Source organism: Wyeomyia smithii, chromosome 1 (genome assembly GCF_029784165.1).
Source record: "Wyeomyia smithii strain HCP4-BCI-WySm-NY-G18 chromosome 1, ASM2978416v1, whole genome shotgun sequence".
In the NCBI taxonomy this organism is placed as follows: Eukaryota; Metazoa; Arthropoda; class Insecta; order Diptera; family Culicidae; genus Wyeomyia; species Wyeomyia smithii.
Window position 1 is genome coordinate 181,217,135 of NC_073694.1, and position 22,909 is coordinate 181,240,043.

At 40.2% G+C, this 22,909-nt stretch overlaps 1 protein-coding gene across 1 annotated transcript; it reads right to left on the reverse strand.

Annotated features, from left to right (window-relative positions):
• Positions 1-173: 173 nt before the first annotated feature.
• Positions 174-22,486, reverse strand: LOC129719064 (integrator complex subunit 5). The gene is made up of 5 exons (XM_055670426.1): positions 22,187-22,486; positions 21,525-22,131; positions 20,693-21,468; positions 19,604-20,629; positions 174-717 (listed from the first exon to the last, which is right to left on the reverse strand). The coding sequence occupies exons 1-5, from the start codon at positions 22,394-22,396 to the stop codon at positions 283-285; spliced, it is 3,054 nt and encodes a 1,017-aa protein (XP_055526401.1). The 5' UTR covers positions 22,397-22,486; the 3' UTR covers positions 174-282.
• Positions 22,487-22,909: the final 423 nt, after the last annotated feature.

Consider the following 22,909-nt stretch of genomic DNA (forward strand, 5'->3'; position numbering starts at 1 on the left):
AGGGCCAGTCTTGGCACACAGACACACACACACTAAAAGAAAAACTAGAGAATATGTTTTCTAACAGAACAACAAATGAGTTCAAAGATACATTAAAGAAGTTGACACAAAAAAAACTCATGTTTTTCATTCGCTATTAAGGGGGAATAATTTCGGTCTTCGATTGAAGCAACGAATAGTTTAACTAACTGTTTTTTTTTTGCTTCACTGTGTCCATAAAATTTGACCGCACGCCTATTTACAGCCATACAGAATGTGTTTCCGTACTTACCGTACGGTTCCTTAATCGATCGTAACGACGGGTCCCAGCAGCACGGGACCACTATTGTTAATACCCAGATGGTGTCCGTTGCCGTTCGGTGCTCCGGGTGCCACCACCGGAGGTAATCCATTGCCGTTTGCAGTAGCGTGGGGTAGCGGTAACTGCTGCGGACCCCCGAGTCCATTCACCAATACCACTGGAGACGGTTGCGGAGGTGGGTTCAGTAAGCTTGGATCGCGCAGTTCCGGTCCGAAGAACATCTGCTGGTACAGGTGCCCCAGCCGGTCCAGTTTGCGTTGCATCGTGTGTCGTAGCGGGTTGGTATACTGGGGCGGGGGTCGGGAAGTCTGTGGATCTCGCCAGTGGAAGCCGGTTGGGTCGCACACGAACAGAACCGGCGATGGGACGTGGTCCTTCATGTAGTTCCACACGCACTCCTTCAGGACGTAGACGATCTGAGAATAAAAATTTGAGTTTGATTATTTTTTACAGATTAGTTATTAAAAAATAATGCTATTTCTTGGCCACAGGTTTTTTTGCCTTTCTCCTAGAAAGGTATAGCAATCACTTGCAAAACCGAAGATATAAAAGTGCTCCAAAGGGCCGAATGGCATATATCACTCGACTCAGCTCGACGAGCTGAGCATTTTCTGTATGTGTGTGTATATGTGTGCGTGTGTGTATGTGCGTGTGTGTGTGTGCGTGTGTGTGTCTGTGTGTGTGTGTGTGTGTATGTGTATGTGCAAATTTTTATTCTCACTCACTTTTCCCAGAGATGGCTGGACCGATTTTCATGAGATTAATTGCAATTGAAAGGTCTTGTTGTCCCATAAGACCCTATTCAATTTTATTTTAATCGAATTTTTAGTTTAGAGGTTATGTTTCAAAATGTAAAAATCATGAAACATCATTATCTCTAAAACCACACAACCGATTTGAACAAAATTGGTTTTAAATGAACGGGCTACCTAAAAAACCCTCAACTTTTAAATTTTGTACAGATTGAACTTGTGGTTCAAAAGTTATGAAAATAAACGTGTTCTGAAGACGGTTTAATCTCACTCATGTTTCTCAGAGATGGCTGGACCGATTTTCATAAAATTAGTGTCAAATGGTAGGGCTGGTTGCCCCATAAGACCCTATTGAATTGTTTTGCAATCGGACTATTACTTTGCCTGTTATGTTTAAAAATGTGAAATCCAGCTATGAGAAGGAACATATTCCGAAGACAACTTAGACTCACTCACTTTTCTCAGAGATGGCTGAACCGATTTCCACAAAATTACTGTCAAATGAAAAGACTAGCTGCCTACTAACACCCTATTGAAATTAACTGTAATCGAACTGTAACTTCGTCTGTAATGAACCAAAATGTGAAAATCACGAAACTTCACTATCTCAGAAACTACACAACCGATTTGATCAATATTATTATCATATGAGCGGGCTAGTTAAGGGTTAACTGATGAATTATGATTGAACACGTTGTTTCAAACTTTGGCTGCCCTATACGTTCCCATTTTATTTGACTATAATCGAACTTAAGTAACCGTTATGTATGGAATTGTTGATGAAACAACGAAAGTCTATTTTATCAAAGATTACATGATTTATTTGAACATAACTAGTGTCATACGAACGAGTCATCTCTCAAACTTATGGAAAGTTATGGAAAGAAAAGAAATTCAAAGACTATTGAAAACTATACCTGCTTTGATCGATATATGTGGCCTAAACATAATTTAAATGTGGTACCGTACTATTTGAACGTTCCAAATTCATTGATTCCTTGCGATGTGTTTAAAGTCTTCAAATGCACGACGAATCGGCCATAGGATATGATCAAAGTCAAATAACAAATCGTTTAAAATGATTGGTTTTATCGAAATGACAGCATCCTCGACTTTTGGCTTCTCTACATCGCCTTAATTCTGAATATATTCATATTGGGTGGTATTCGGTCATTTTCAGCAGATTTTCTGGCATCAATCTGACACCGGAAATACCAATTTTGGAAGGTATTTAGTTATTTTGGTTGTTTTCCACAAACTAAAATTGGTCGTCTTTAAATTCAAAATGGTGTCCAGGGTCAATGTTTGGTTTTTATGCATCATCTCGATTACGGAAATATCCATATTGAGTATTATTCGGTTATTTTCGACTGCTTCCTAAAAGTTGCCATTTGGCAATTCACAATGGTGCCTGACGTCAATTGTTAGCTCATTGCATCATTCTGGTTTCAGAGATACTGATATTGGATGGTATTTGGCTATTTTAGGCTGTTTTTCACAAACCGGAAGTCGCCGACTAGGATTTCAAAATGGTAATAATTTCTGGCCTCTGAGCAACATTCTGGTTGGCTATTTCCCTGGAACCAAAATGGGGTCCGTGGTCGATTTCAGCTGCTGTGTATCATTCTAGATCCGGAGATACTCAAGTTAGACGGAAATCGGCCATTTCTGGCTGTTTTCCAGAAACCAGAAGCTGTCATCCTACAATTCATAATGGTGTATGAGGTCAATTTTCAGCTTCTTGCAATATTCTGGCTCCGGAGATACTCATATTGGGTGGAATGACCAAATACTTTGGGCTGTTTTTCAGAAACCGAAAGTCGTCATTTTTGACTTTAAAATTGCCTGTGAAATCAATTTCTGTCATCTGGGCGTAATTCTGGTTCCGAAAACATTCATATTGAATGGTATTTGCTCATTTTTGGCTGTTTGGTCGATTTGAGCTCCTGTGTTTCATTCTAGATTCATTCCGGATATTATCATATTAGGTGGAAACCGGCCATTTTTGGCTGTTTTCCAGAAACCAGATGTTGCTTACAATCCAAAATGTTGCCTGAGGTCGATTATGGAACATATTTTTTACCTCTAAAAACATTCACCAGCCAAATTTGGTTTCATTTAGTTACAGTTGGTTACAGTTTAGTTAGTTGGTTAGTTCTCGAGATGTGCAGAAATTTGTGTTTCATTTGTATGGAACCCCTCCCTTTCAGAAAAGGGAGGGGCGTCCAACTATTATGGACATATTTGTTACCCCTTGAAACATCCACATGCCAAATTCGGTTCCATTTGCTTGGTTTGTTCTTGAGTTGTGCAGAAATTCATGTTCCATTTGTATGAGACCCCACCCTTCCAGAAGAGACAGCGGTCTCAAAATATCATAGGAACCTTTATCGGCACCAAAAACCCTTACATACAAATTTTCACGTCGATCGGTTCGGTAGTTTTCGAGCCTATATGAATCAGACAGACAGACAGACCGGACTGCATTTTTATATGTATAGATTGCAACACCAAATTTTAGAAACAAATGAGTAAATACACATTTATAGGATTGAAGCGTTCATGTGATTCTATTTTTACAAATAAAAGTTTGGATGAGAAAGGCTGGGTCTGACCGCTAGGTGGATTAATTTAGGTTTTTTGTATAGTTTTTAATTTTTTTCCCTCTGTAACACACACGCGTTCTCATGTTTGAGTTGCTATTACCAACAGTCTTATGACGTTTAAACTCGTTGATGACTATATGATCCTATGCTCTGATTCTACTGTGTCTTGTGGAACCCTGGATCATTTACGCATACAGTAAAAACCCAATTTTTTTTTTGAAATAAATATGAAATCATCAACTGCAACAACATGTTCTACACTGACGAATCATTTTTTGATGGGTTTACTGGCTTAGGTGTATTATACAATAGTTTACCGTCTCCTATAAGCTCGATAATTCTGCTTTTGCTTACGTCGCAAAACTGGCTGAATTCAGTATACATACCCTGAAGGTTATCGAAAAAATACCATTACGAATCATTACTTCATCTTCATGGACAGTCTTAGTGCTCGATCATCAATTGGCGAAATTCTTGGACCCCAGGGGAATTGGGAAATGCCATAGAGTATGTTGTTTGGTCATGCTTTGTACATTATGACACCATGTCTAACTTAATCCTCTAGTGCCCGAGTTAATTTTTAGACGGACTTCGGTAAAATCACTATTAATTTTTATAAACATTTTTTGAGTATTTATTGAAGCTTTTTAGAGGTTTGACTGAAGGCCGTCTCAAGGCGGCACTGGGCACTAGAGGGTTAATAGCTTCCCTTTAAGCCAAACATAGGCAGTCTTCCTTACATGTCCCTTTTAAACGTTTTCCTGAAATCCGTCCATGCCCAAATCTAGTTATGAATGTATATTAAAGCATTTTTTCTCAGCTTCAAACACGGTTTTCTGAAGAAATCTTGTTAGTATTACGTAGAGTGAGCCACGACTGTTTGACATCAATAAAATTTTCTTCATTCTTGTTACACACGTTAACCGAAATAAACGTTTTTACTTTATCAAGATACAATTAGGTCATAATCGTTTTAAACTGAATCTCAGAAGACTGAAATGGCCTTCGGATATCAGGCAAAATCAAGCTCTGTTCGATTTGTTTCAAGCCTGCTGTGAATCGGACGGCTATCGGGAAGAGAGAATTGGCCAACGTGGAAGTTTGCTGTCCGAACTTATTTTAAATTGGAAGATCTCTGGATTACCGCAGAACCGAAACTGAAACAAGATGGAACCTCTGAAGCTATAGACTTTGCGAAGGACCGGAGTGCACGAAAACTGTTCTCCTCCTGCAACCAGTAAACTATGTACATATTACGGAGGTGAAAGGCGCACGAGAGCTCTGGGAAAACTTAGAAAAGCCTTTCGAAGATTCCGGTCTGACTAGACGGATCGGTATTCTCCAAAAACTAATAAAAACCGATCTGCAGAGTTGTTCATCGATGTTCGAGCATGTCAACCGGATAATTTCGACGGCCCACAGCCTACCGGGATTGGATTTGCGATTACGGACGAATGGATTGGTGCCCTGCTTTTTTGTGGTCTCCCTGAGGAGTGCAGGTCAAGGAAAATCTATTATCCTGGAAATCAGATCCTTGGTAACCACAATCAGTCCAACCATCCGAAAGGACCAAAGTGCAGAAAGTGCCAAAACTTTGGGCACATTGCAAAGGATTGCAGAAATAGGAAGAATTGCTTTTTGTACCGTTCTGTCGAGGTTCAAAATGGTCAGTGATGCTGATTGGTACTTGGGCTCCGGAGCTACGAACCACATGACACGGAATAAGGCGTTGCTGCAAACAGGGTCTTAATAAACATTAAGGTAACAGGAACCGTTGTCCTGCAACCTGCCTGCACCGAAAAATCTATTTTTTTTTTAAAGGGAGGATTTGTTAGTAGCTTAAGTATTTATGATAAATATTAGTAAATAATGAGTATGTGTGTCCAATCACAAATGGTGACTTCTTAACACTGTTAGAAATTTGTAATTTTAATTGTTAGGATTTGTTTGCTTTCGCAGTTAGGACTTATCCAAACCAAACCAAGGAGGACGCTTAAAAATCATGTTTAGAATTTTATTCTGAATCCTTTGGAGCGTTTTCTTTCTTGTTGAACAGCAACTTGACCAGATCGGTACAGCATAAAGCATTGCTGGTCTAAACATTTGTTTGTAAATCAAAAGTTTGTTCTTTAAACAAAGTTTAGAATTCCTGTTAATGAGAGGATATAAACATCTCGTATATTTGATGCACTTGGCTTGTATACTCTCAATGTGCTCTTTGAAAATAAGTTTTTTATCATAAATTAGTCCCAAGTACTTAACCTTGTCAGACCAACTTAAAATAACCCCATTCATCTTGACAACGTGATTATTGTTTGGCTTGAGGAAAGAAGCCCTAGGCTTATGCGGAAAAATTATCATTTGAGTTTTAGAAGCATTGGGAGAGATTTTCCACTTTTGCAAGTAGGAAGAAAAAATATCTAAACTTTTCTGCAATCGACTGCATATGACACGAAGTCTTTTTCCTTTTACGGGAATGCTTGTGTCATCGCAGAACAATGACTTTGTGCATCCTGGAGGCAAATCAGGAAGATCTAAAGTGAATATGCTGTACAGGACTGGACCCAAGACTGAACCTTGAGGTACACCTGCTCTGACAGGAAATCTATCAGATTTTGAATTCTGATAGACAACCTGCAGAGTTCGATCAGTAAGATAATTTTTTAAAATTTTGATTAGGAAAATTGGAAAATTAAAAGTTTGCAATTTCGCAATCAAACCTTTATGCCAAACACTGTCGAATGCTTTTTCTATGTCTAAAAGAGCAGCTCCAGTGGAATAACCTTCAGATTTGTTAGCTCGTATCATATTAGTAACTCTGAGCAATTGATGAGTTGTGGAACGCCCATGGCAAAATCCAAACTGTTCATTTGCAAAAATTGAATTTTCGTTGATGTGTGACATCATTCTGTTAAGAATAATTCTCTCAAACAGTTTACTTATTGAAGAAAGCAAACTGATTGGTCGATAACTTGAAACTTCAGCTGGGTTCTTATCCGGTTTTAAAATGGGAGTATTTTTGCATTTTTCCATAATTTGGGAAAATATGCAATTTTGAAGCAGCAATTGAAAATTTTCACTAAAAATTCCATTGTGCTCTCAGGAAGATGTTTGATTAGTATATTAAAGATTCCATCGTCACCAGGTGCTTTCATATTTTTGAAATTATTAATAATTGATTTAATCTCATTCAAGTTAGTTTCAATTATTTCTGCAGGTAAAAAACTCTGGGAAGAAATTATATCAAATTGACGTGTGACTTCATTTTCAATTGGACTCACAAAATTCAAATTTGAGTTATGAACACTCTCAAACTGCTGAGCAAGTCTTTGAGTCTTTTGTTCATTTGATACAAGAAAACGTTCACCATCTTTTAAAACTGGAATAGGCTTTGAAGGTTTCTTAAAAATCTTCGACAGCTTCCAAAAAGGTTTTGAATATGGTTTCTATTTTTCAACTTTAGTCTCAAAATTTTGATTTCGCAGAAGAGTAAATCTATGTTTAATCTCTTTCTGTAAATCTTTATAAATAGTTTTAAAAACAGGGTCACGAGAACGTATTGACGTCTGCGGACATTTTTCAAACGAATTAGAAATTGAAAATTATCGTCAAATATTGATGAATCAAATTTCACTTGAGCCTTTGGAACAGAATAATTCCTGGCATCAACAATTGCACATTTCAATGCTTCCAAAGCGGAATCAATATTCACTTCGTTTTGCAAATCAAGCTCATTATTGAAATTTCTCTCAATATGAGTTTTGTATCTTTCCCAATTAGCCTTGTTATAATTAAAAACAGAGCTCATAGGGTTCAAAACTGATTCATGTGATAAAGAAAAAGTTATTGGAAGATGGTCAGAATCAAAGTCAGCATGTGTGATCAAATCACTACATACATGACTTTGATCTGTAAGCACCAAATCAATTTTTGAAGGGTTTCTTACAGCAGAAAAGCATGTAGGACTATTCGGAGACAAAATAGAATAGTATCCTGAAGAACAATCATTGAATAAAATTTTGCCATTGGAATTACTTTGAGAATTATTCCATGAACGATGTTTAGCGTTAAAATCGCCGATTATGAAAAATTTCGAACGTTTTCTGGTGAGTTTTTGTAAATCACCTTTAAAATAATTTTTGAGCTCGCGTGTGCATTGGAATGGTAAATATGCTGCGGCAATAAATAAAATCCCAAGTTCAGTTTGAACTTCAATTCCCAAAGTTTCAATAACTTTCGTCTCAAGATGGGGAAGAGCACGATGTTTGATTCGGCGATGAATAACAATTGCAACTCCACCGCCGGAACCCTGAATCCTATCATATCTATGAACCACGTAATTGGGATCATATTTTAATTTTATGTTAGGTTTCAAAAATGTTTCAGTAATAATTGCAATATGCACATTATTTACTGTTAAAAAATTAAAAAGCTCATTCTCATTGGCCTTCAATGAGCGAGCATTCCAATTTAATATTTTAATTGTTTTATTTTAAATCATTGCTAAATTTTAAATTAGAAACAATTTTAATAGTAAAATTTGTGCCTATTTGAATAGCTTCGAACATTGATTTTGCCTGCAACATGGCGTTCATAAGATCGAACATTGCCTGTTGCAAAAAAGAAAGTTTACCTGCCGTAATAGGCCCCAGGCAGTTGACATTAGAAAAAATATTTTCGGCAGCAATATTAGCTGGAGTAATAGGTGTACAATTATTTTCTAGCGTGTTTGCTTACCCATATTAAGGGTCATTTTCGAACTACCAACACTAGGCGGTATAATGTTCGAACTACCTGAAACCTGTGCATAAGTTAAACGGGTATGCAAAGGAGTAGGTAAACTATGCGTCACTGGTACGCTTGGAGAATTTTGTTTTGAAGTTGGTTTTAATTGAGAAATTGAATTTTGTTTACCTTGCCTTGCCTTAACAATTGCTAAACGGACTGGGCATTGATAAAAATTTGACATATGGTTGCCGTTACAATTCGCACAGCGAAAATTTTTACTCTCTTTCACAGGACATGTGTCCTTTTTGTGAGAAGAGTCTCCACAATTAAGACATTTTTGGTCCATGTTACAGAATTTGGAACCATGGCCATGACGTTGGCAAGTACGGCATTGGGTGATATGCTTTTCACCTCCGCCATACTTCCTATAAATTTCCCACTTTACACGCACATTATACAAAGCATGTGCTTTTTCAAAAAATTTTAAGTTGTTAACCTCATTGCGGTTAAAATTAATTAAATAATTAACAAGGGAAATTCCAGTTCTCTGACTGTTTTCGCCTCGTGATTTTTGTTTCATTAGAATTACTTGGGTAGGGGCTATGCCAAGTAATTCTGTTAAAGTAAGTTTGATCTCATCAACGGTTTGATCGTTGGTGAGACCTTTCAAGACAACCTTGAACGGCTTGGTGTTCTTGGTGTCATATGTAAAAAATTTGTACATCTTGTCAGTTAAATACTGAACAAGACGATCACGACCCTTTACTGAGTCGGCTAATAAGCGGCATTCACCTCTACGGCCAATTTGATAGGTAACTTTAACGTCAGAAACAAACGTTGAAAGTTCCTTTTTGAATATATTAAATTCAGAAGAAATAGTTACCACAATAGGTGGAACTTTCTCCTTTATTAAAGATTTTATATTTTGTATAGTTTCATTATTGGTAACTTCCATTCCACCAGCTTCTTGCTCAGACAAAATATCAAAAGGATTGTCACTACAGACACTCGAAGTGTCAGAAAGAGATGCCTCTCTTTTCCTCCCCGAAGCGATGCGAGGTTTCTTTTTCCGTCCAGCCATTTCAGGTGATACGAAAAAAGTTAAAACAAATGTTAAATTCAAAAGTAGGTAGTCTTGAGAAAGACTGATGGGAAATAACTTTCAGGTAGTCTTTAAAAGACACACTGACAAAACACAAACTTTGAAGCTATAGGCAGTCAAAGACCAGTCCACAAGCAACCGAAAAAACGTCTGATCTGTAGGACAGTTCAAGACGCACTGAAGGAAGGAAGTCAGTAATGTCTTCGTCGAATGCATACTCAACAGTTGTGAGTATTCTTGGCGACATCTATCAGCTACAGTTCCCGCGAGATTATCGTTGTGAACCATTTGCTCTAGGCAAAATTCGAGCCATTTGAATGCTACTTCCAGGGAGCTTACCTTGGTCAAGTTAGCTTCCAAGAGAAAGATGAATAAAAACAAAAAACTGTTTTATGCACTGTAAGACACAGGACTAGTCTTTTTTGGCTAAGTATTCGAGGAAACTTACTTAAGAAATTTTGGGCTTGTGATAGCCATGAGATGGCTGACAAAAAATGGGTTTGTATGGCACAATCCCACCCCGGCTTGTAATGTTCAGTGAAATTCCCGTTTTTTCCCGGTTCCAAACGATTCCAGTTTTTTTCCCGGTTCTCCCGGATAGTTCATTCCGATATCTGTGGGCCGATGGTGATGCCGTCGATAGGAGGCAGTCGGTACTACATTTCATACGTAGACGGCAGATCCCGTCGAATGTTTCTTTATTTCTTGAGAACAAAGTCGGAGGATGAAGTTCTAAAGGCGGAGCCCCAGACTGAACAAAAAATCAAAGTCATCCGAGCCGACAACGGACTGGAATACACCAACAAGAAATTCCAGAGATACTTGGAGAAGTTTAGTATCCGACCTCAGCGAACGAACGACTACACCCCCAGCAAAATGGTATGACAGCGTTTTGAGCTGAAGCAGTTTCGACGGCCGTTTACCTCATCAACCGTTCACCAACTCGTGGCCATGACGACACACACTGGAACACTTAGAACATCAAACCTGATCATCAGGGTTGATATTTGTTGACACTCTTGAGTGAAAGTGAAAAAAAGCATCCATGAACGTTATTTTTTTACAATCCTTTCAGAGTTCTCCCTTCCCGCTTTTTGCATGGAAGTGAACTGTCAAAACACCTCATTATATATATGCGATGAAAGCAAGACAACAAAATCAGTTTATCAGTTAACGAAGATTGTCAAGGCATCGGTCAGTGTTAGTGAAAAAGTGTTTCGGTGAGGTTTATTTTGGTTGAGTAGACTGTTTGTTTTTCTTTTTCGCTTTGAAGTGAAGATCATTTGGTTGGATTTGTCGTCAAATTTTATTCCGTAACCATGAACGATGCGCGTGATCTATTTCATCTGAGTATAACAGCACGTTACTAGGACGAAAATCTAGTGTATCTGAAAGAGTGCTGCGATCATTGGAAGTGAAAAATGAAAATGATTGGCTGTAATTTTCGAAGAATTTTGCTGGGGAAAATGACTTTTATCAGCACTGCTGATCATAATTGTTTAAAAAAAAATTTTGCACTGAAAACGTATCATATTGTGATAATAAAAACAAATGATTGGAATTATCCTAATTTTTTGCATGGAGTAACCCACCTTAAAGTGATGGATGACATTTCTTATCATGAAATTTGAATTCAATCATAGTCGGGTCAAAATTCATCCAAATACTTGAATTTATCATAAAATGACTTTTCAGTACACATTTCAGTCGTTTGACAAAGTTTCATTTGGGTAACCAAGGCTTCAACTATCCAAGAAGCGAAAAAATAAGAATTTCTTGATTATTTCCACATAGCGATAAAACACGAGACCAAAGCATCCGGAAAGTTTTTCTCCATCATTATAACCAAAAATATAAGCACTTTCACGTAATATAAGCCGTTCAACCGGATTTTGCCGGAAACATAACTTATCCCATTTTGAGTTAACTTATAAAAACAAATATTTTGGGTTTATCATATTGATTTTGACAAACACCTGGGTAGTTGGAGAGACTAGCATACATGCTAAGTACGCATTTCTGTTCGATTAACACTCTTTAACAATCTCCATCGTTGTTTAATTTAAAAATCACTTGTTTATCTTCGGAACGTTATATTTTAGCTTACTGTATCAAAGCGTCATTATCATGCACAAAAAACTGGAGAATTGCGGTCGGTTCAAACCTCTCGTTAAGACCGTAAACATAACTTTTGGATGTTGATAAGCTGTCAAGTGATCAAGCATACATCAAACTTCAAAATGAAACACTACAATACAAAGTTGGTTTACTTTGAATTTTTCACTTATGATCAGGTTTTAAACGTATTAACTCCTATGTGCGACACCCGAAGAGTGCTGGAGTTGAGATAAACCAAATTTGTCCCATGTACGGATCATTGAAGTAAAAGTGATGGTCCACGTTCCGAAACAAAAACGCCGTAAGTGGGATCCCAAGGCATACGAATGCCGTATTGTTGGTTTTGAAGAGGACACAAAAGGCTACAGTGTCTACGATCCGCGGATGGAGAAGGTATTCAAAAGCCGTGATGTCACCTTTATCAACAAGGCTTATGTGTCGTTACCCAGGTGTTGGAAGTCAATGACAGCAAACCGATGCACAGTGGGAATCGCTGGCCATCGACCCAAAAATGAAAATGCGAATTTCATTTCAATTGTATTTTTCCTATAGTTGTTTACTATTGAAGTGTCAGAATCCAAATTTTTAGAGCATTACGACAAAACTTGAATTCCCTATGATTTTTCAAAGTGTACTGAGTCAGCGTTTTTCTTGAAAAAAAATGCAATGTTGCGAAATTTGCCGGAGCCCCAAGGGTAACTTGTATCTTGATGACGTCTAAGGAAAAGGTGTCTGTAAAATAGTGGAGAATAAATCCTCATCATTGGATAACGTATAATCTCATTGAAATACTCAAAAAAATTAGGCGGAATAAAAAAATTACGTATTTTTTACATAAAACAGCGTTTTAAGTTTAGACGGCAGGGTTTGGCACTATTGGCACTAGATTTAAACGATAGCTTGGAAAAAATGCTTTCAAGAGCATCTAGTCCGATCCTGCGCAGAGTTGCGCAGAGTACCCTTCTTTCGAAGAGAAACAACAGGTGTTCGGCACATATCGGATTTTAAAAATGTAAATTTGAATTGCACACTGCAAACAGTCAACAGAATAATAAATGGCTCGTATTAGTCTGATAATAGCAGCGTTTTCAAACATGTTTCAGTATGATTGATCACACTGTTTTCATATTAACAAGTTTAACCCATCAATATTCCGATATTTAACGCAGTATTAAAAACTAATCATTGTTTATGTTTCGTATCACCAGCACTGAGTACCAAAATCATAATTTAAGTTTGTATGATACTAGTCACATGTAAAAACAATCGTGTAAACACAAGCCATGACATAATAAATCGCCTGCTAATTTCTACAGAACAAATAGTGAATTATTATTTTGACGTTAGAAACTGCATTTTGAAAATTCTCCTTGAAGATATTAAAACTGTATTAAAAATGAACACAAAAATGAAGATGAAGGTGGAAGTGAATAAAAAGAAGAATGCGTTAAAAAGACGCAATTTAATATAATCACTTTGAAAAAAAAAAACAAGTCAAAAGTAATTTTCATCACGAAGCATATTTTTCAATAGATATTTTTTTTATTTTCTTAATATCTAAATAATATTTTTTGGTTTTTTTATGGCATATGAAAGTCTTTCAAGTATCATGCATTTTGTTCTCCAAAAAATTGAAACCAACGTAAAATTTTTCTCATATAATATATAGAAAAAACATGAAAATTCCCCTGGTGTCAAAAATACACATTTTCATGCAAAAATATATATGGTTTTATATAAAATTATATAAAAACCATGTATTTTCTATGATTTGACGACATTTTTTTGCTTGGCCAGCAATTGTATGGAGTCGCCCCACTGTGCGATGGTCATCATGCTGGATGTTGAAGCCACCGTATTGTTGTCCCTACTCCCGATATACTTATCGACGAAAAACCGATTGCCAAGTTAGTTCGGCTGAAACAAGCGATGTCGTTGGAAGCGATTGGGACGAAGACAAACTATGTGCTATGAGCAAGCTGTAAGCAACATTAGCAGTTCCTTTACTGGTGCTTATTACGGGAGTCACTTCACGGTGAAATCAGAGTGAAGTGAATAAAGTCCTATTACGGGACTCACGTAAGTGAGAAAAACGTCGCAAAGTGACATCTGCCGCGGAATCTGGGTTATTGGTGCTTATTACGGGAATCACTTCACGGTGAAATATATTTCACTCTCACGCTCACTTCACTTTTTTAGACCTATTCCCGATTCCACCTCAAGTGAGGTGACAAAAATCACCTCCGTGAAGTGAGATTGCCAGTGAAGTGAAATTGAGAATAGGACAAGTGAAATCTGGGAGTTTTCCAGCTCAAAAATTCCTAAGTCCCGGGAAGTCGATTGAGCTGAAATTTTGTATGAGGACAATTTTCTACAAGAGTAAACTTTTAAGCCCTACCGCTGAACTAAATTCGAAGGTCAATTTTTCCCTTACGTTTCATTGGCCGCAGCTCGAAAATTTGTAAGTTCCAGAGAGCTGATTTTTTTCAAGAAAAAAAAAGATTCGCCTTGTTACTGGAAAATAAATCACAAATCAATCGATTTTTAAACTTTTCTATCTTCGTGAAATCATTTCACCGTTCAAACTGGTCGTGAAATAATTCCACGCGGAACGTCGCTTTTTCCGTTTCCACTTCACTCATATGACACTCATAATAACCAAGATTTCACGGCAGATGTCACCTTGCGACGTTTTTCTCACTTACGTGAGTCCCGTAATAGGACTTCATTCACTTCACTCTGATTTCACCGTGAAGTGACTCCCATAATAAGCACCATTATGAGTGTCATATCAGTGAAGTGAGAACGGAAAAAGCGACGATTCGCGTGGAATTATTTCACGACCATTTTGAACGGTGAAATGATTCCACGAAGATGCCATAAGTCTTAAAGTTGATTGATTTGTGATCTGATGGTAAATATTGGATTTATTCTTCAGTAACGAAACGAATCAGAATTTGATCCGTGCCTTTAAGCGGTCAAATTTTCATTTTTTTTGTCCGATAAAAAAATGCAAACTAGTTCAGAAAATTTTCGATACCGAAAAAAACATTTTTTTAAGCCGAATGTTTTAGAAATGCAGAACACGTCAAGATCTGGTGTTATCTGAAAAAACGGAAAAAACGACTTTCTGGGACTTGGAGATATTTAAGCTGGGAAACAATCTCATTTCACTTGTCCTATTCTCAATTTCACTTCACTGTCAATCTCACTCCACGGAGGTGATTTTTGTCACCTCACTTGAGGTGGAATCGGGAATAGGTCTAAAAAAGTGAAGTGAGCGTGAGAGTGAAATATATTTCACCGTGAAGTGACTCCCGTAATGAGCACCACTGGTACCGTGACAAATGTGACTGTACTCCCGTCGCGACAAATTTCAAGTCCACCTCAGTCACAGGTGTTGAGGTGTTGACTTCCAGGCAAGTACAATAATAAAGACGAGGTGACGGACAAAGCAAACGCTGAGACAAGAGGTTCATCCCTGGGTCAGTTGAGTGGTGTGGCTTCTAAGCAGCAGGAAACAGCAAGCGTGATTTTCGACGACCAGATGACGCATCAAGAAGCGATGTCTCGGGACGATGCCGACAAGGGGAGTGGACAAGTTGGCCATTCGAGAGGAGCACCGATAACGGAACGTGGTCACTGATTGAACTTCCTAAGCGTAGGTAGGTGATTCTTTGTAAGTGGGTAAAGTTGGACAGCAACGGGACGATAAAGTACGATCAGGATAAACAACAGATGGACGCTGTGACCGCTTTCCTCTTGGGTGACTTGACGGATAAAACATTCATGGAGTAACCCCTGCTATGTGAAAAGCGTCAAAATCCAACACTGGTGTGCCGACTAAACAAGGCACTGTACGGTCTAAAGCCGCGTCTGGAACAGGAAGCGGGACTAGCTACTCAACGAGTTCGGGTTGACTCAGGCGAAGTATGATTCCTGCGTATAGTATCGCATACAAAACCGCAGTAAAATCTTCGTGGCTATTTATGTCGACGATGTTCTGATCTTTTCACCCGATAGAGGTTGTACGGCGCAAACAAAGGCATTCTTCGACGAACAGTACCACATGAAGGATCTGGGCCAAAGATGCCATATCATTAGATCAAGAAGCCTACGTCGAAGCGATGCTGGTAAAATTTATTAGATTGATTGATTGATTGCATGTTTTTGGTCACCCTTTTCCATGTTTGTCTTTTCTCCTCAGAAAACCTCTAGAGTGCAGGAGAACATCTTGCACTGCGAAAACAACTGCTCTCACACCAAAGAGCATATCAACGCTCATGCTAGAAGAGAGCGACAAACGATTTTTATCTGCTGAGCTTCCTGAAAGCACTGCGGTGAAATCTGAAATCTCTCTCTCTCTCACGAGACAATGAACTATGGTGTACTTTCTCACACGTGTGGACCTCACGCACAATAATTACACTGCAGAGCTATCTGCGGTGCGTTTCACAGTTGGTTTCTTGAGCATGGCATAAGAGGAAAAGAGATTGGTAGAAAGAAAAAAAAAAGACTGCGTTGCTCGTGCCGGTCGAATTAACTCTAGTGGAATTCGTTTTCGCAGTGTAGCTACACGAGGACTACACTTTTGCCCGGTAGGTTTTTTTCACCTTCCGGACTACTCGCCAGTGGACACTGTTGTGTACTTCTGCATTTATCCCTCTTGTTTCTATCAGATGTGGGGTGAGCTGTAAGTGTGTGTTGTCTCTGTAAGCTGGTTGAGACACTTTGAAGTGGAGAAAGAAGCAGTGTGGTGAAAGCATTTACCACACGCAGGCACACACTGGAAGGGAAGTGCGCGGTGATTTTTTTTTTCTCCTCTCCTTTCACATACTGAGGAGAATGACAAGCATGCCTTTTTCCCAGTCCCCAGTCTCGCTACCGGCTTTACTCCAATCGAAACGTATTTCGAAAGCCCTTCTCTCACTAAGAGACTCTTCGCGATTCCCGTTCGATCCATTTTTTTTTTGAGCCCAAAAATGTCTGAAAACCTTTATAAAAACAATCACTTTCGGTTCTCTCAACGCCTACGAACTTGTTCATACAAAACAGAACCGAATGGCTAACCTTGTCAGCCCATAACCTATTAATCACGGAATTCGCAAAGTATAAGAAAACAGGACAATGGTCAAGTAAACGTGCGTGAGCTTTTATTTAACCTCTGTCCTCGCACCAGAGATGCCAGAACTATTTCGTGTAAATCCGTAGATTCAACGGATTTCCACGATTTTTTTCTTTTCGGTAAAATTTCGGATAAAAAGTGAAAATCTGTGTAAATTTTACTGTCAATAACAACCATATTTTTTAAATGGGATAGAATTACGGGAAAATTTTCTTTAAATTTAGTAAATATATTTCCCTCGGGATAGCAAACTGAAAAAATACGTAGAAGTGCAACAAGTCGGTAAATCTACGGAGAAATCCGTAGATCTTGCAAGCCTGCCTCGCACACAAAACGAATGATTGGCGCGTTCACACGGTTCACACCGTTCACACAGAATGCTAAATGAGAAAAAATAACCTCATAAAACCTTAAAAGCCGTTATTGTACATAGTTATACCACAATTTACCCATGTTTTTTTACTGTAAACTTGTAGACCAGGCAAACTTCATCCGTCCATATTATTTTCTTTATTTAATTAATTTTGAATATTCAAATTGATTACACACACTTCCAAAGATTCCAAAATACCCACATTGGATGGTATTCGACCATTTTGATCTGCTATCCAAAAACCAGAATTAAAAAAGGTGTCCGGGTGGATTTTTGGCTTCTGTGAATCATCCCGATCATTTTAAGCTGTATTAAAAAAAACCGGTTGAAAGATGTGTTCCTTTTGTATGGGGTCCTTTCCTCCTGAGTCGGAAAGAGTGTTAAACCCTCATTGATATTTTTAAAATCCTCTTTTTCCAAATTTGGTTCCATTTTCTTAATTAATTCTTGAGTTATGTAGAAATTTCTGATTCATTTGTATAAAAACCCTCCCCGCCAGAAGAGAAAGGGGTGCAGAACCCCCATAGAAATACTTCTTGCTCCCAGAAACCTCCACATGTCAAATTTGGTTCCATTCGCTTGATTAGTTATAGTTGTGCAGAAATTTGTATAGCAACCCCCTTCCCTTCCAGAGTAGAGAGGAGTGTCGAACCACCATAAAACATTTCTGGCCCCCGAAAACCTCCACAAGTCAAATTGATACAATTTGCTTGATCGATTCTCGAGTTATGCAAAAATGTGTGTTTCATTTGTATGCGAACCCTCCATTTCATAGAAGAGAGGGGTGTCAAACGACCATTGAAAGATTTCTTGCTTCCAAAAACCTCCTCATGCCAAATTTGGTTCCTCCTGATTGATTAGTTCTCGAGTTATGCAGAAATTTGTGTAGAATCCAAACCTCTCCTGGTTAGAGTAGGGGGAGTGTCATACCACCATAAAAATATTTTTCGCTCCCATTCCATTTACTTGACTAATATTCGAGTTATTCGAAAAATTGTGTTTTATTTGAATAGAAACCCTCCATTCCAGGAGAGGGAGGGGTATCGAACCACCATTGTAGTATTTCTGGAACTGACTGGAAGTTCAAGGTAAAAATACTTTGTTTTTATGGTTATAACGAGAAAAATCCTATTCTCTGCTCTCACCGCAAAATACATAATCCTTTTATCGGAGCGTGCCAAGGTTTCTGCTCTTTTAATGACCGGAAAAAGAAAGCTTTCCACCGGCTTGATCCAAAATGCTGGTATAAAAGTGAACACTGAAAAACGTGCTCACAAATCTGCGTAGATCAGCCGAAGGACGCAAATAGCGCAGCACGAAAATGTATGTACCAGAGGCGACTCGTCCATAGGTGCAATCTGTTCATTGCACACGGAGACGCCAGGCAAAAAATCCGTCAAGAAAGACACGAACTAGCTCAACCACATTTATTGGGAAACCGAGCTCAAGTAGAATTTCATAAATGCATTGCGCAAAACCGAATCGTACGCCGCCCTTTAATCTACGAACAAATAAGATGTCTGTAAGTGCACTTATCTGAACTTGAGGAGTAAATATTTGGTCCCTTACAGATTGCCCTTTCCGAAAACCGCAGACTTCCTGCGATAGTTCAATGCTGTGAAACAAGATGAGGACTTAACCGTTATATGTTCGGCATGGTACCCGGGTACCTTTTCAGCCTTTATTGCTTCAAACAAAGTTAACCTCAACTCAGCCAGCTAAAATTCCTAGAATGCTCCCAACCAGTGAGAATAAACCACTTTCCATCATCAGACTGTTTATAGCAGCAGCGGGCGTCGGAGGAAGGGGCTTTGGTTTTTATTTCACTGCTTTTTTGGTGTTTAACTACTCAGCAGGCTACCCGGGTACCCACCCATATGAAATGCTTTTAGCTATACATTTTTTTTACTCTCGCTTATTTTCCGTCGGTCTAGTTCCGCCACTGTTGTGGCCAATCACCGACGCCCAGGGAGGCGACTCCACACCCAGGACCCTAACTCACGACCCGTTTATTAACGGACCGGCACCAACGGCTTTACTTCCTCATGCGATGGAAGGCGTGATCCCAGAGATTTTTCGCCTCAGAAAATCTCCCGGTGTCGGCTAGGATTGAATCTAGACCAGTTGGGTTGGTTGTGAGTGGATCACGCCACCTCACAACCATCGACACCTATGTCGGCGGTGGGATTCGAACCCAGGCGTCGAGCGTGGTTGGCGGAGACGTTACCAACCACACTAGGCCCCCGCTCTTCTTTAGCTATACATATCTAAACAAATTTTCCAATCCTTTAATAGTTCATGTTTTATAACCGGTCAAGAATTGGAAAAATTAAAGGCGTTTCATTTTGATGAGTACCCGGGTACTCTGTCAAGCACTTACGGGATTTAAAATTGCCGAGTACATAACGATTGTATTGTAGATACACAGAAAACCAAAATTCATAAGTAGCAAATGAATTGTATGCAAACAATAAAGGGTGAACCAAAAGCTTACTCACCTCGCCGGCGTCCAGGTAGGGCAGTACGATATGCAAATAGCTGAGCGGAGGCGGCAGCAGTTGCCCGAGAGCCATCAGCTCCAGCAGCTTGGTGGTGACGTACATCAGCTCCGTCTTTTGACCGTTCATCGTTTCGGCAGATTTCGAACGCCACTGGTGCAGCGCGGAAGCACACAAAGCCCGCAGCAGTACCGAACTGTAGCAAAGTGCTGGCCGGTAGCAGGCGATTAGTCCCAGTATTGACCACAGTATCGGACAGTTGCGAAACACGCGCCTAATCTGCAGATCGCGCTCCATCGTTACCTTGGTGAACTCTTCGTCCGGCCAGGGAAGTCCATTGTACATGACATCCGGAGAAACCAACTCTACTAATAGCAGTGACAAATAGCTGTAACCATCAATCGTGTTCTGATGGTCGACGTCCTGACAGCAGGCCACGATGGCACTGATCAGACGATTCTGCATTTCCACTTCGGGTCCATCGGCTGATTTGACTGGCTGCTTCGGGCCCAGACCAATTATTCCAGCGTGAAGAACCGATAAACGAGCGGCGTTCATCGCTATACCCTGTTTCTGATTCAGCTTTATAAGCAGCTCATCCGGTCTGCTGTAATCAACTGAGTCACTTTCGGTTTGCGATCCAAACAGATTCCCATACAGAAAAAGGGCTCCCTCCAGAATGTCACGCAAAGCAGCCGTTCTTGCAGCTTTCCGCGTGGCACTGTGCCGCGATAGAAGCTGATAGCAGCGGTGGAGATTTGAATCGTCTTCTTCGGAGGTGAGAGCACCTCCGATGCGTGCCTGTTCCAGACAGACGAAGAAATACCGCACGGTCAGCTGGGACAACTTAAGCGTTTCCGACATTGTGAACACGTAAACTTTTGCGTGCATCTCCATGCAATCGATCAGCTTGGCCATCATATGAATCTGCGCGAGCACAGTGCATCGGTTATCCGGATCAGTGACCTCCCCGGTATCCATTGGTTCCGTTCCACCATCTTCCCGTTTGATTCGTTTTGATTCGGTCTGAAATGTTGCAGATGTGTTAGAATATTTCTCACAAAAACAGGAAATTTTGACCAAAATTACCTTAACCACAGGTTCGTCTTGCTTTTGCCCTTGCTCGTACTGCTCCTGCGGAGCTGACACACTTCTTTCCTGACCCATCAGACCATCCCACACGGAAAGCAGCTTGGGCAGTAGCTCTTGCAGCATTGCAACGCAATTCGTTTTTTTCAGATGCACATTGAACGAATCCCGCTCGAGCTTAACAATCTCAACCAGATTACGGAGGGTGTTGAAGTTTTCCTGATTGCGACCGGTCGGATAGAGAAGCATTCGTTCCAGTGCGATTTCGAACCCGGGTTTCATCTTTGGAAATTCGGCCGAACCGTGCGGACCACCGAGTAGACGGGCCAAAGCGTTCAGGTGCGGTTTACTGGCGGAAGCTGACGCACCACCGGAGGAAGCGCTCAGTATCTGTGCGATCGATTGCTGCAAGAAGTAGGACGATTTGAGGCTGGCAAGCAGTATCAAACGGACAGCGCTCTGCTGTGCCAGCGGACATTCACTGAGACAGGTACGCCACAGTAGCTCTCTGGAGGTATCCTTCACGGCGTCCTCCAGCAGGGGACAAGAGCGTTTCTCCAGCACGATCGTTTCCAGCTCTACAAAAAGCATCTCCAGCAGCTCCTGACACCAGGAGTATTTTTCCGCTATTCGTGGCAATGTTAGCAGTACTTGGATCGAACTTTTCTTAACCTTGAGCAAGAGATTAGTGACGATGTGAATAACATTAGCGGTGCTGTAGTTGGCGGGCCAAAATTTCGATTGAACTTTTATTACGTGCAGATGATTATCGTTATCTGGAACAAAAATAAAGTTTTAATTGAATTCTTACGAATATCCGCAAGTAACTAACAATTCTCTAAAAACACAACCACCAGCGCCTGGGCCAACACTTCGGAGTTTTTCGACAGATGCAACAAATACGGTACGGTCAGCTTGTTGTTGGTTTCCCGTTCGATAATTTCCCTGAGGGCGGCACGCAGATCATTCTCGTTGGTTGCTGCCAGATAACTTAGAACCTCTACCTCGGAGTCGACCTGGTCGTACTCACCGGTAAACCGTCTCAATCCACAGAACAGCATCTTCGTGATCACCCGGGAGGGGAAGCAACCGCCCAACCGAGCAACAACCCAGTCGAAATACGGCGAATACTGGGCGAACGTATTTAGCAGACCGCTGATGCATGCGTCAATCTCTTTATCATCCAGCTTACTAAAGCAAAGCGCCGTTAGGCCCATCAGACAGCGAATAGCGTTGCAGCCGAGCCACAAGTTGCAGGACATTCGGATGTCCAGTGGACGACGGCGGCTGTGCTTGTCGCAAATTTCCCCCAGTAGCCGCAGGCACCAGGACGATATGAGTGGGGACCATGCTGGAGGACCTGTCGTCACCAAACGCTCCAATGCTTCATGGATCTCCTGCACGGCGTCGTCTTCCTGCGATCGGTCTGCGTTGTTTTTCTGCAGCAAATAAATGTATTTGGATGCGGTCCAATTTTGTATTCCAGTAACTTACTTCGACATTGTTCAGATAGGCTTTCACGGCACCGTTGAACACGAGCGAGAAGTACTCGAACACAGCGTCCCGCGTCGATGGAAGATCCTCCAACAGGTGCAAGCTGCATTTAACTAGGGCAGCCGGGTCTTTCAGCGGAATTCCCTTGTACAGCAGGGAAACGCTGCTAACAAAGTATTGCAGCTCGGCCAACACGGGTTGTTTAATCATCGCGTTGCGAAAAGTTAGCTAAAATAGAGGAAATATGCTAGTGTTTACATAGGATGCAGGCAGCTTCTGTCGACGATTGGTGCACGGAACGTTTTGTTGACGTGGTTTTTGACGTTTCTCTTACATCCTCACCGCAAAGCATAGGCGGCGAACAAAGGAAGGGGCATGAAGGAAATAAATACGATGACGAGGGGACGTTCGATAGGAAAAATGTTTCAGAGGAAGGATTTTTGGCTTTGATTTGTTTCGCTATTGGCCCTGACGACTCTGTTGATATTGGTTTGGTTTTTACTTGCGAAAGTGAAGGAAGGCATATGAGGCATATGAGAACTCGCGTAGGTGCGAACAGCCTCAAAAATCTCTTTTACTTGTGCCAGGGCCACCCGAGAAAAAATAACATCAAAAAAACCTTGGAAGTTGCTGTATTTGCACACAGTTTTACCATGATTTAACTATGTTTTTCATTGTTAATACATCAATTTTACATTAAATATCATTGTCCAGAACGTTGTT

Coding starts and splice junctions, on each gene's coding strand:
- LOC129719064 (XM_055670426.1), bottom strand. CDS start 22,396: ATGATTAAACAACCCGTGTTGGCCGAGCTGCAATACTTTGTTAGCAGC. Junction 22,132..22,186: donor CCTATCTGAACAATGTCGAA/GTAAGTTACTGG, acceptor TATTTGCTGCAG/AAAAACAACGCAGACCGATC. Junction 21,469..21,524: donor GGTTGTGTTTTTAGAGAATT/GTTAGTTACTTG, acceptor TTTTTGTTCCAG/ATAACGATAATCATCTGCAC.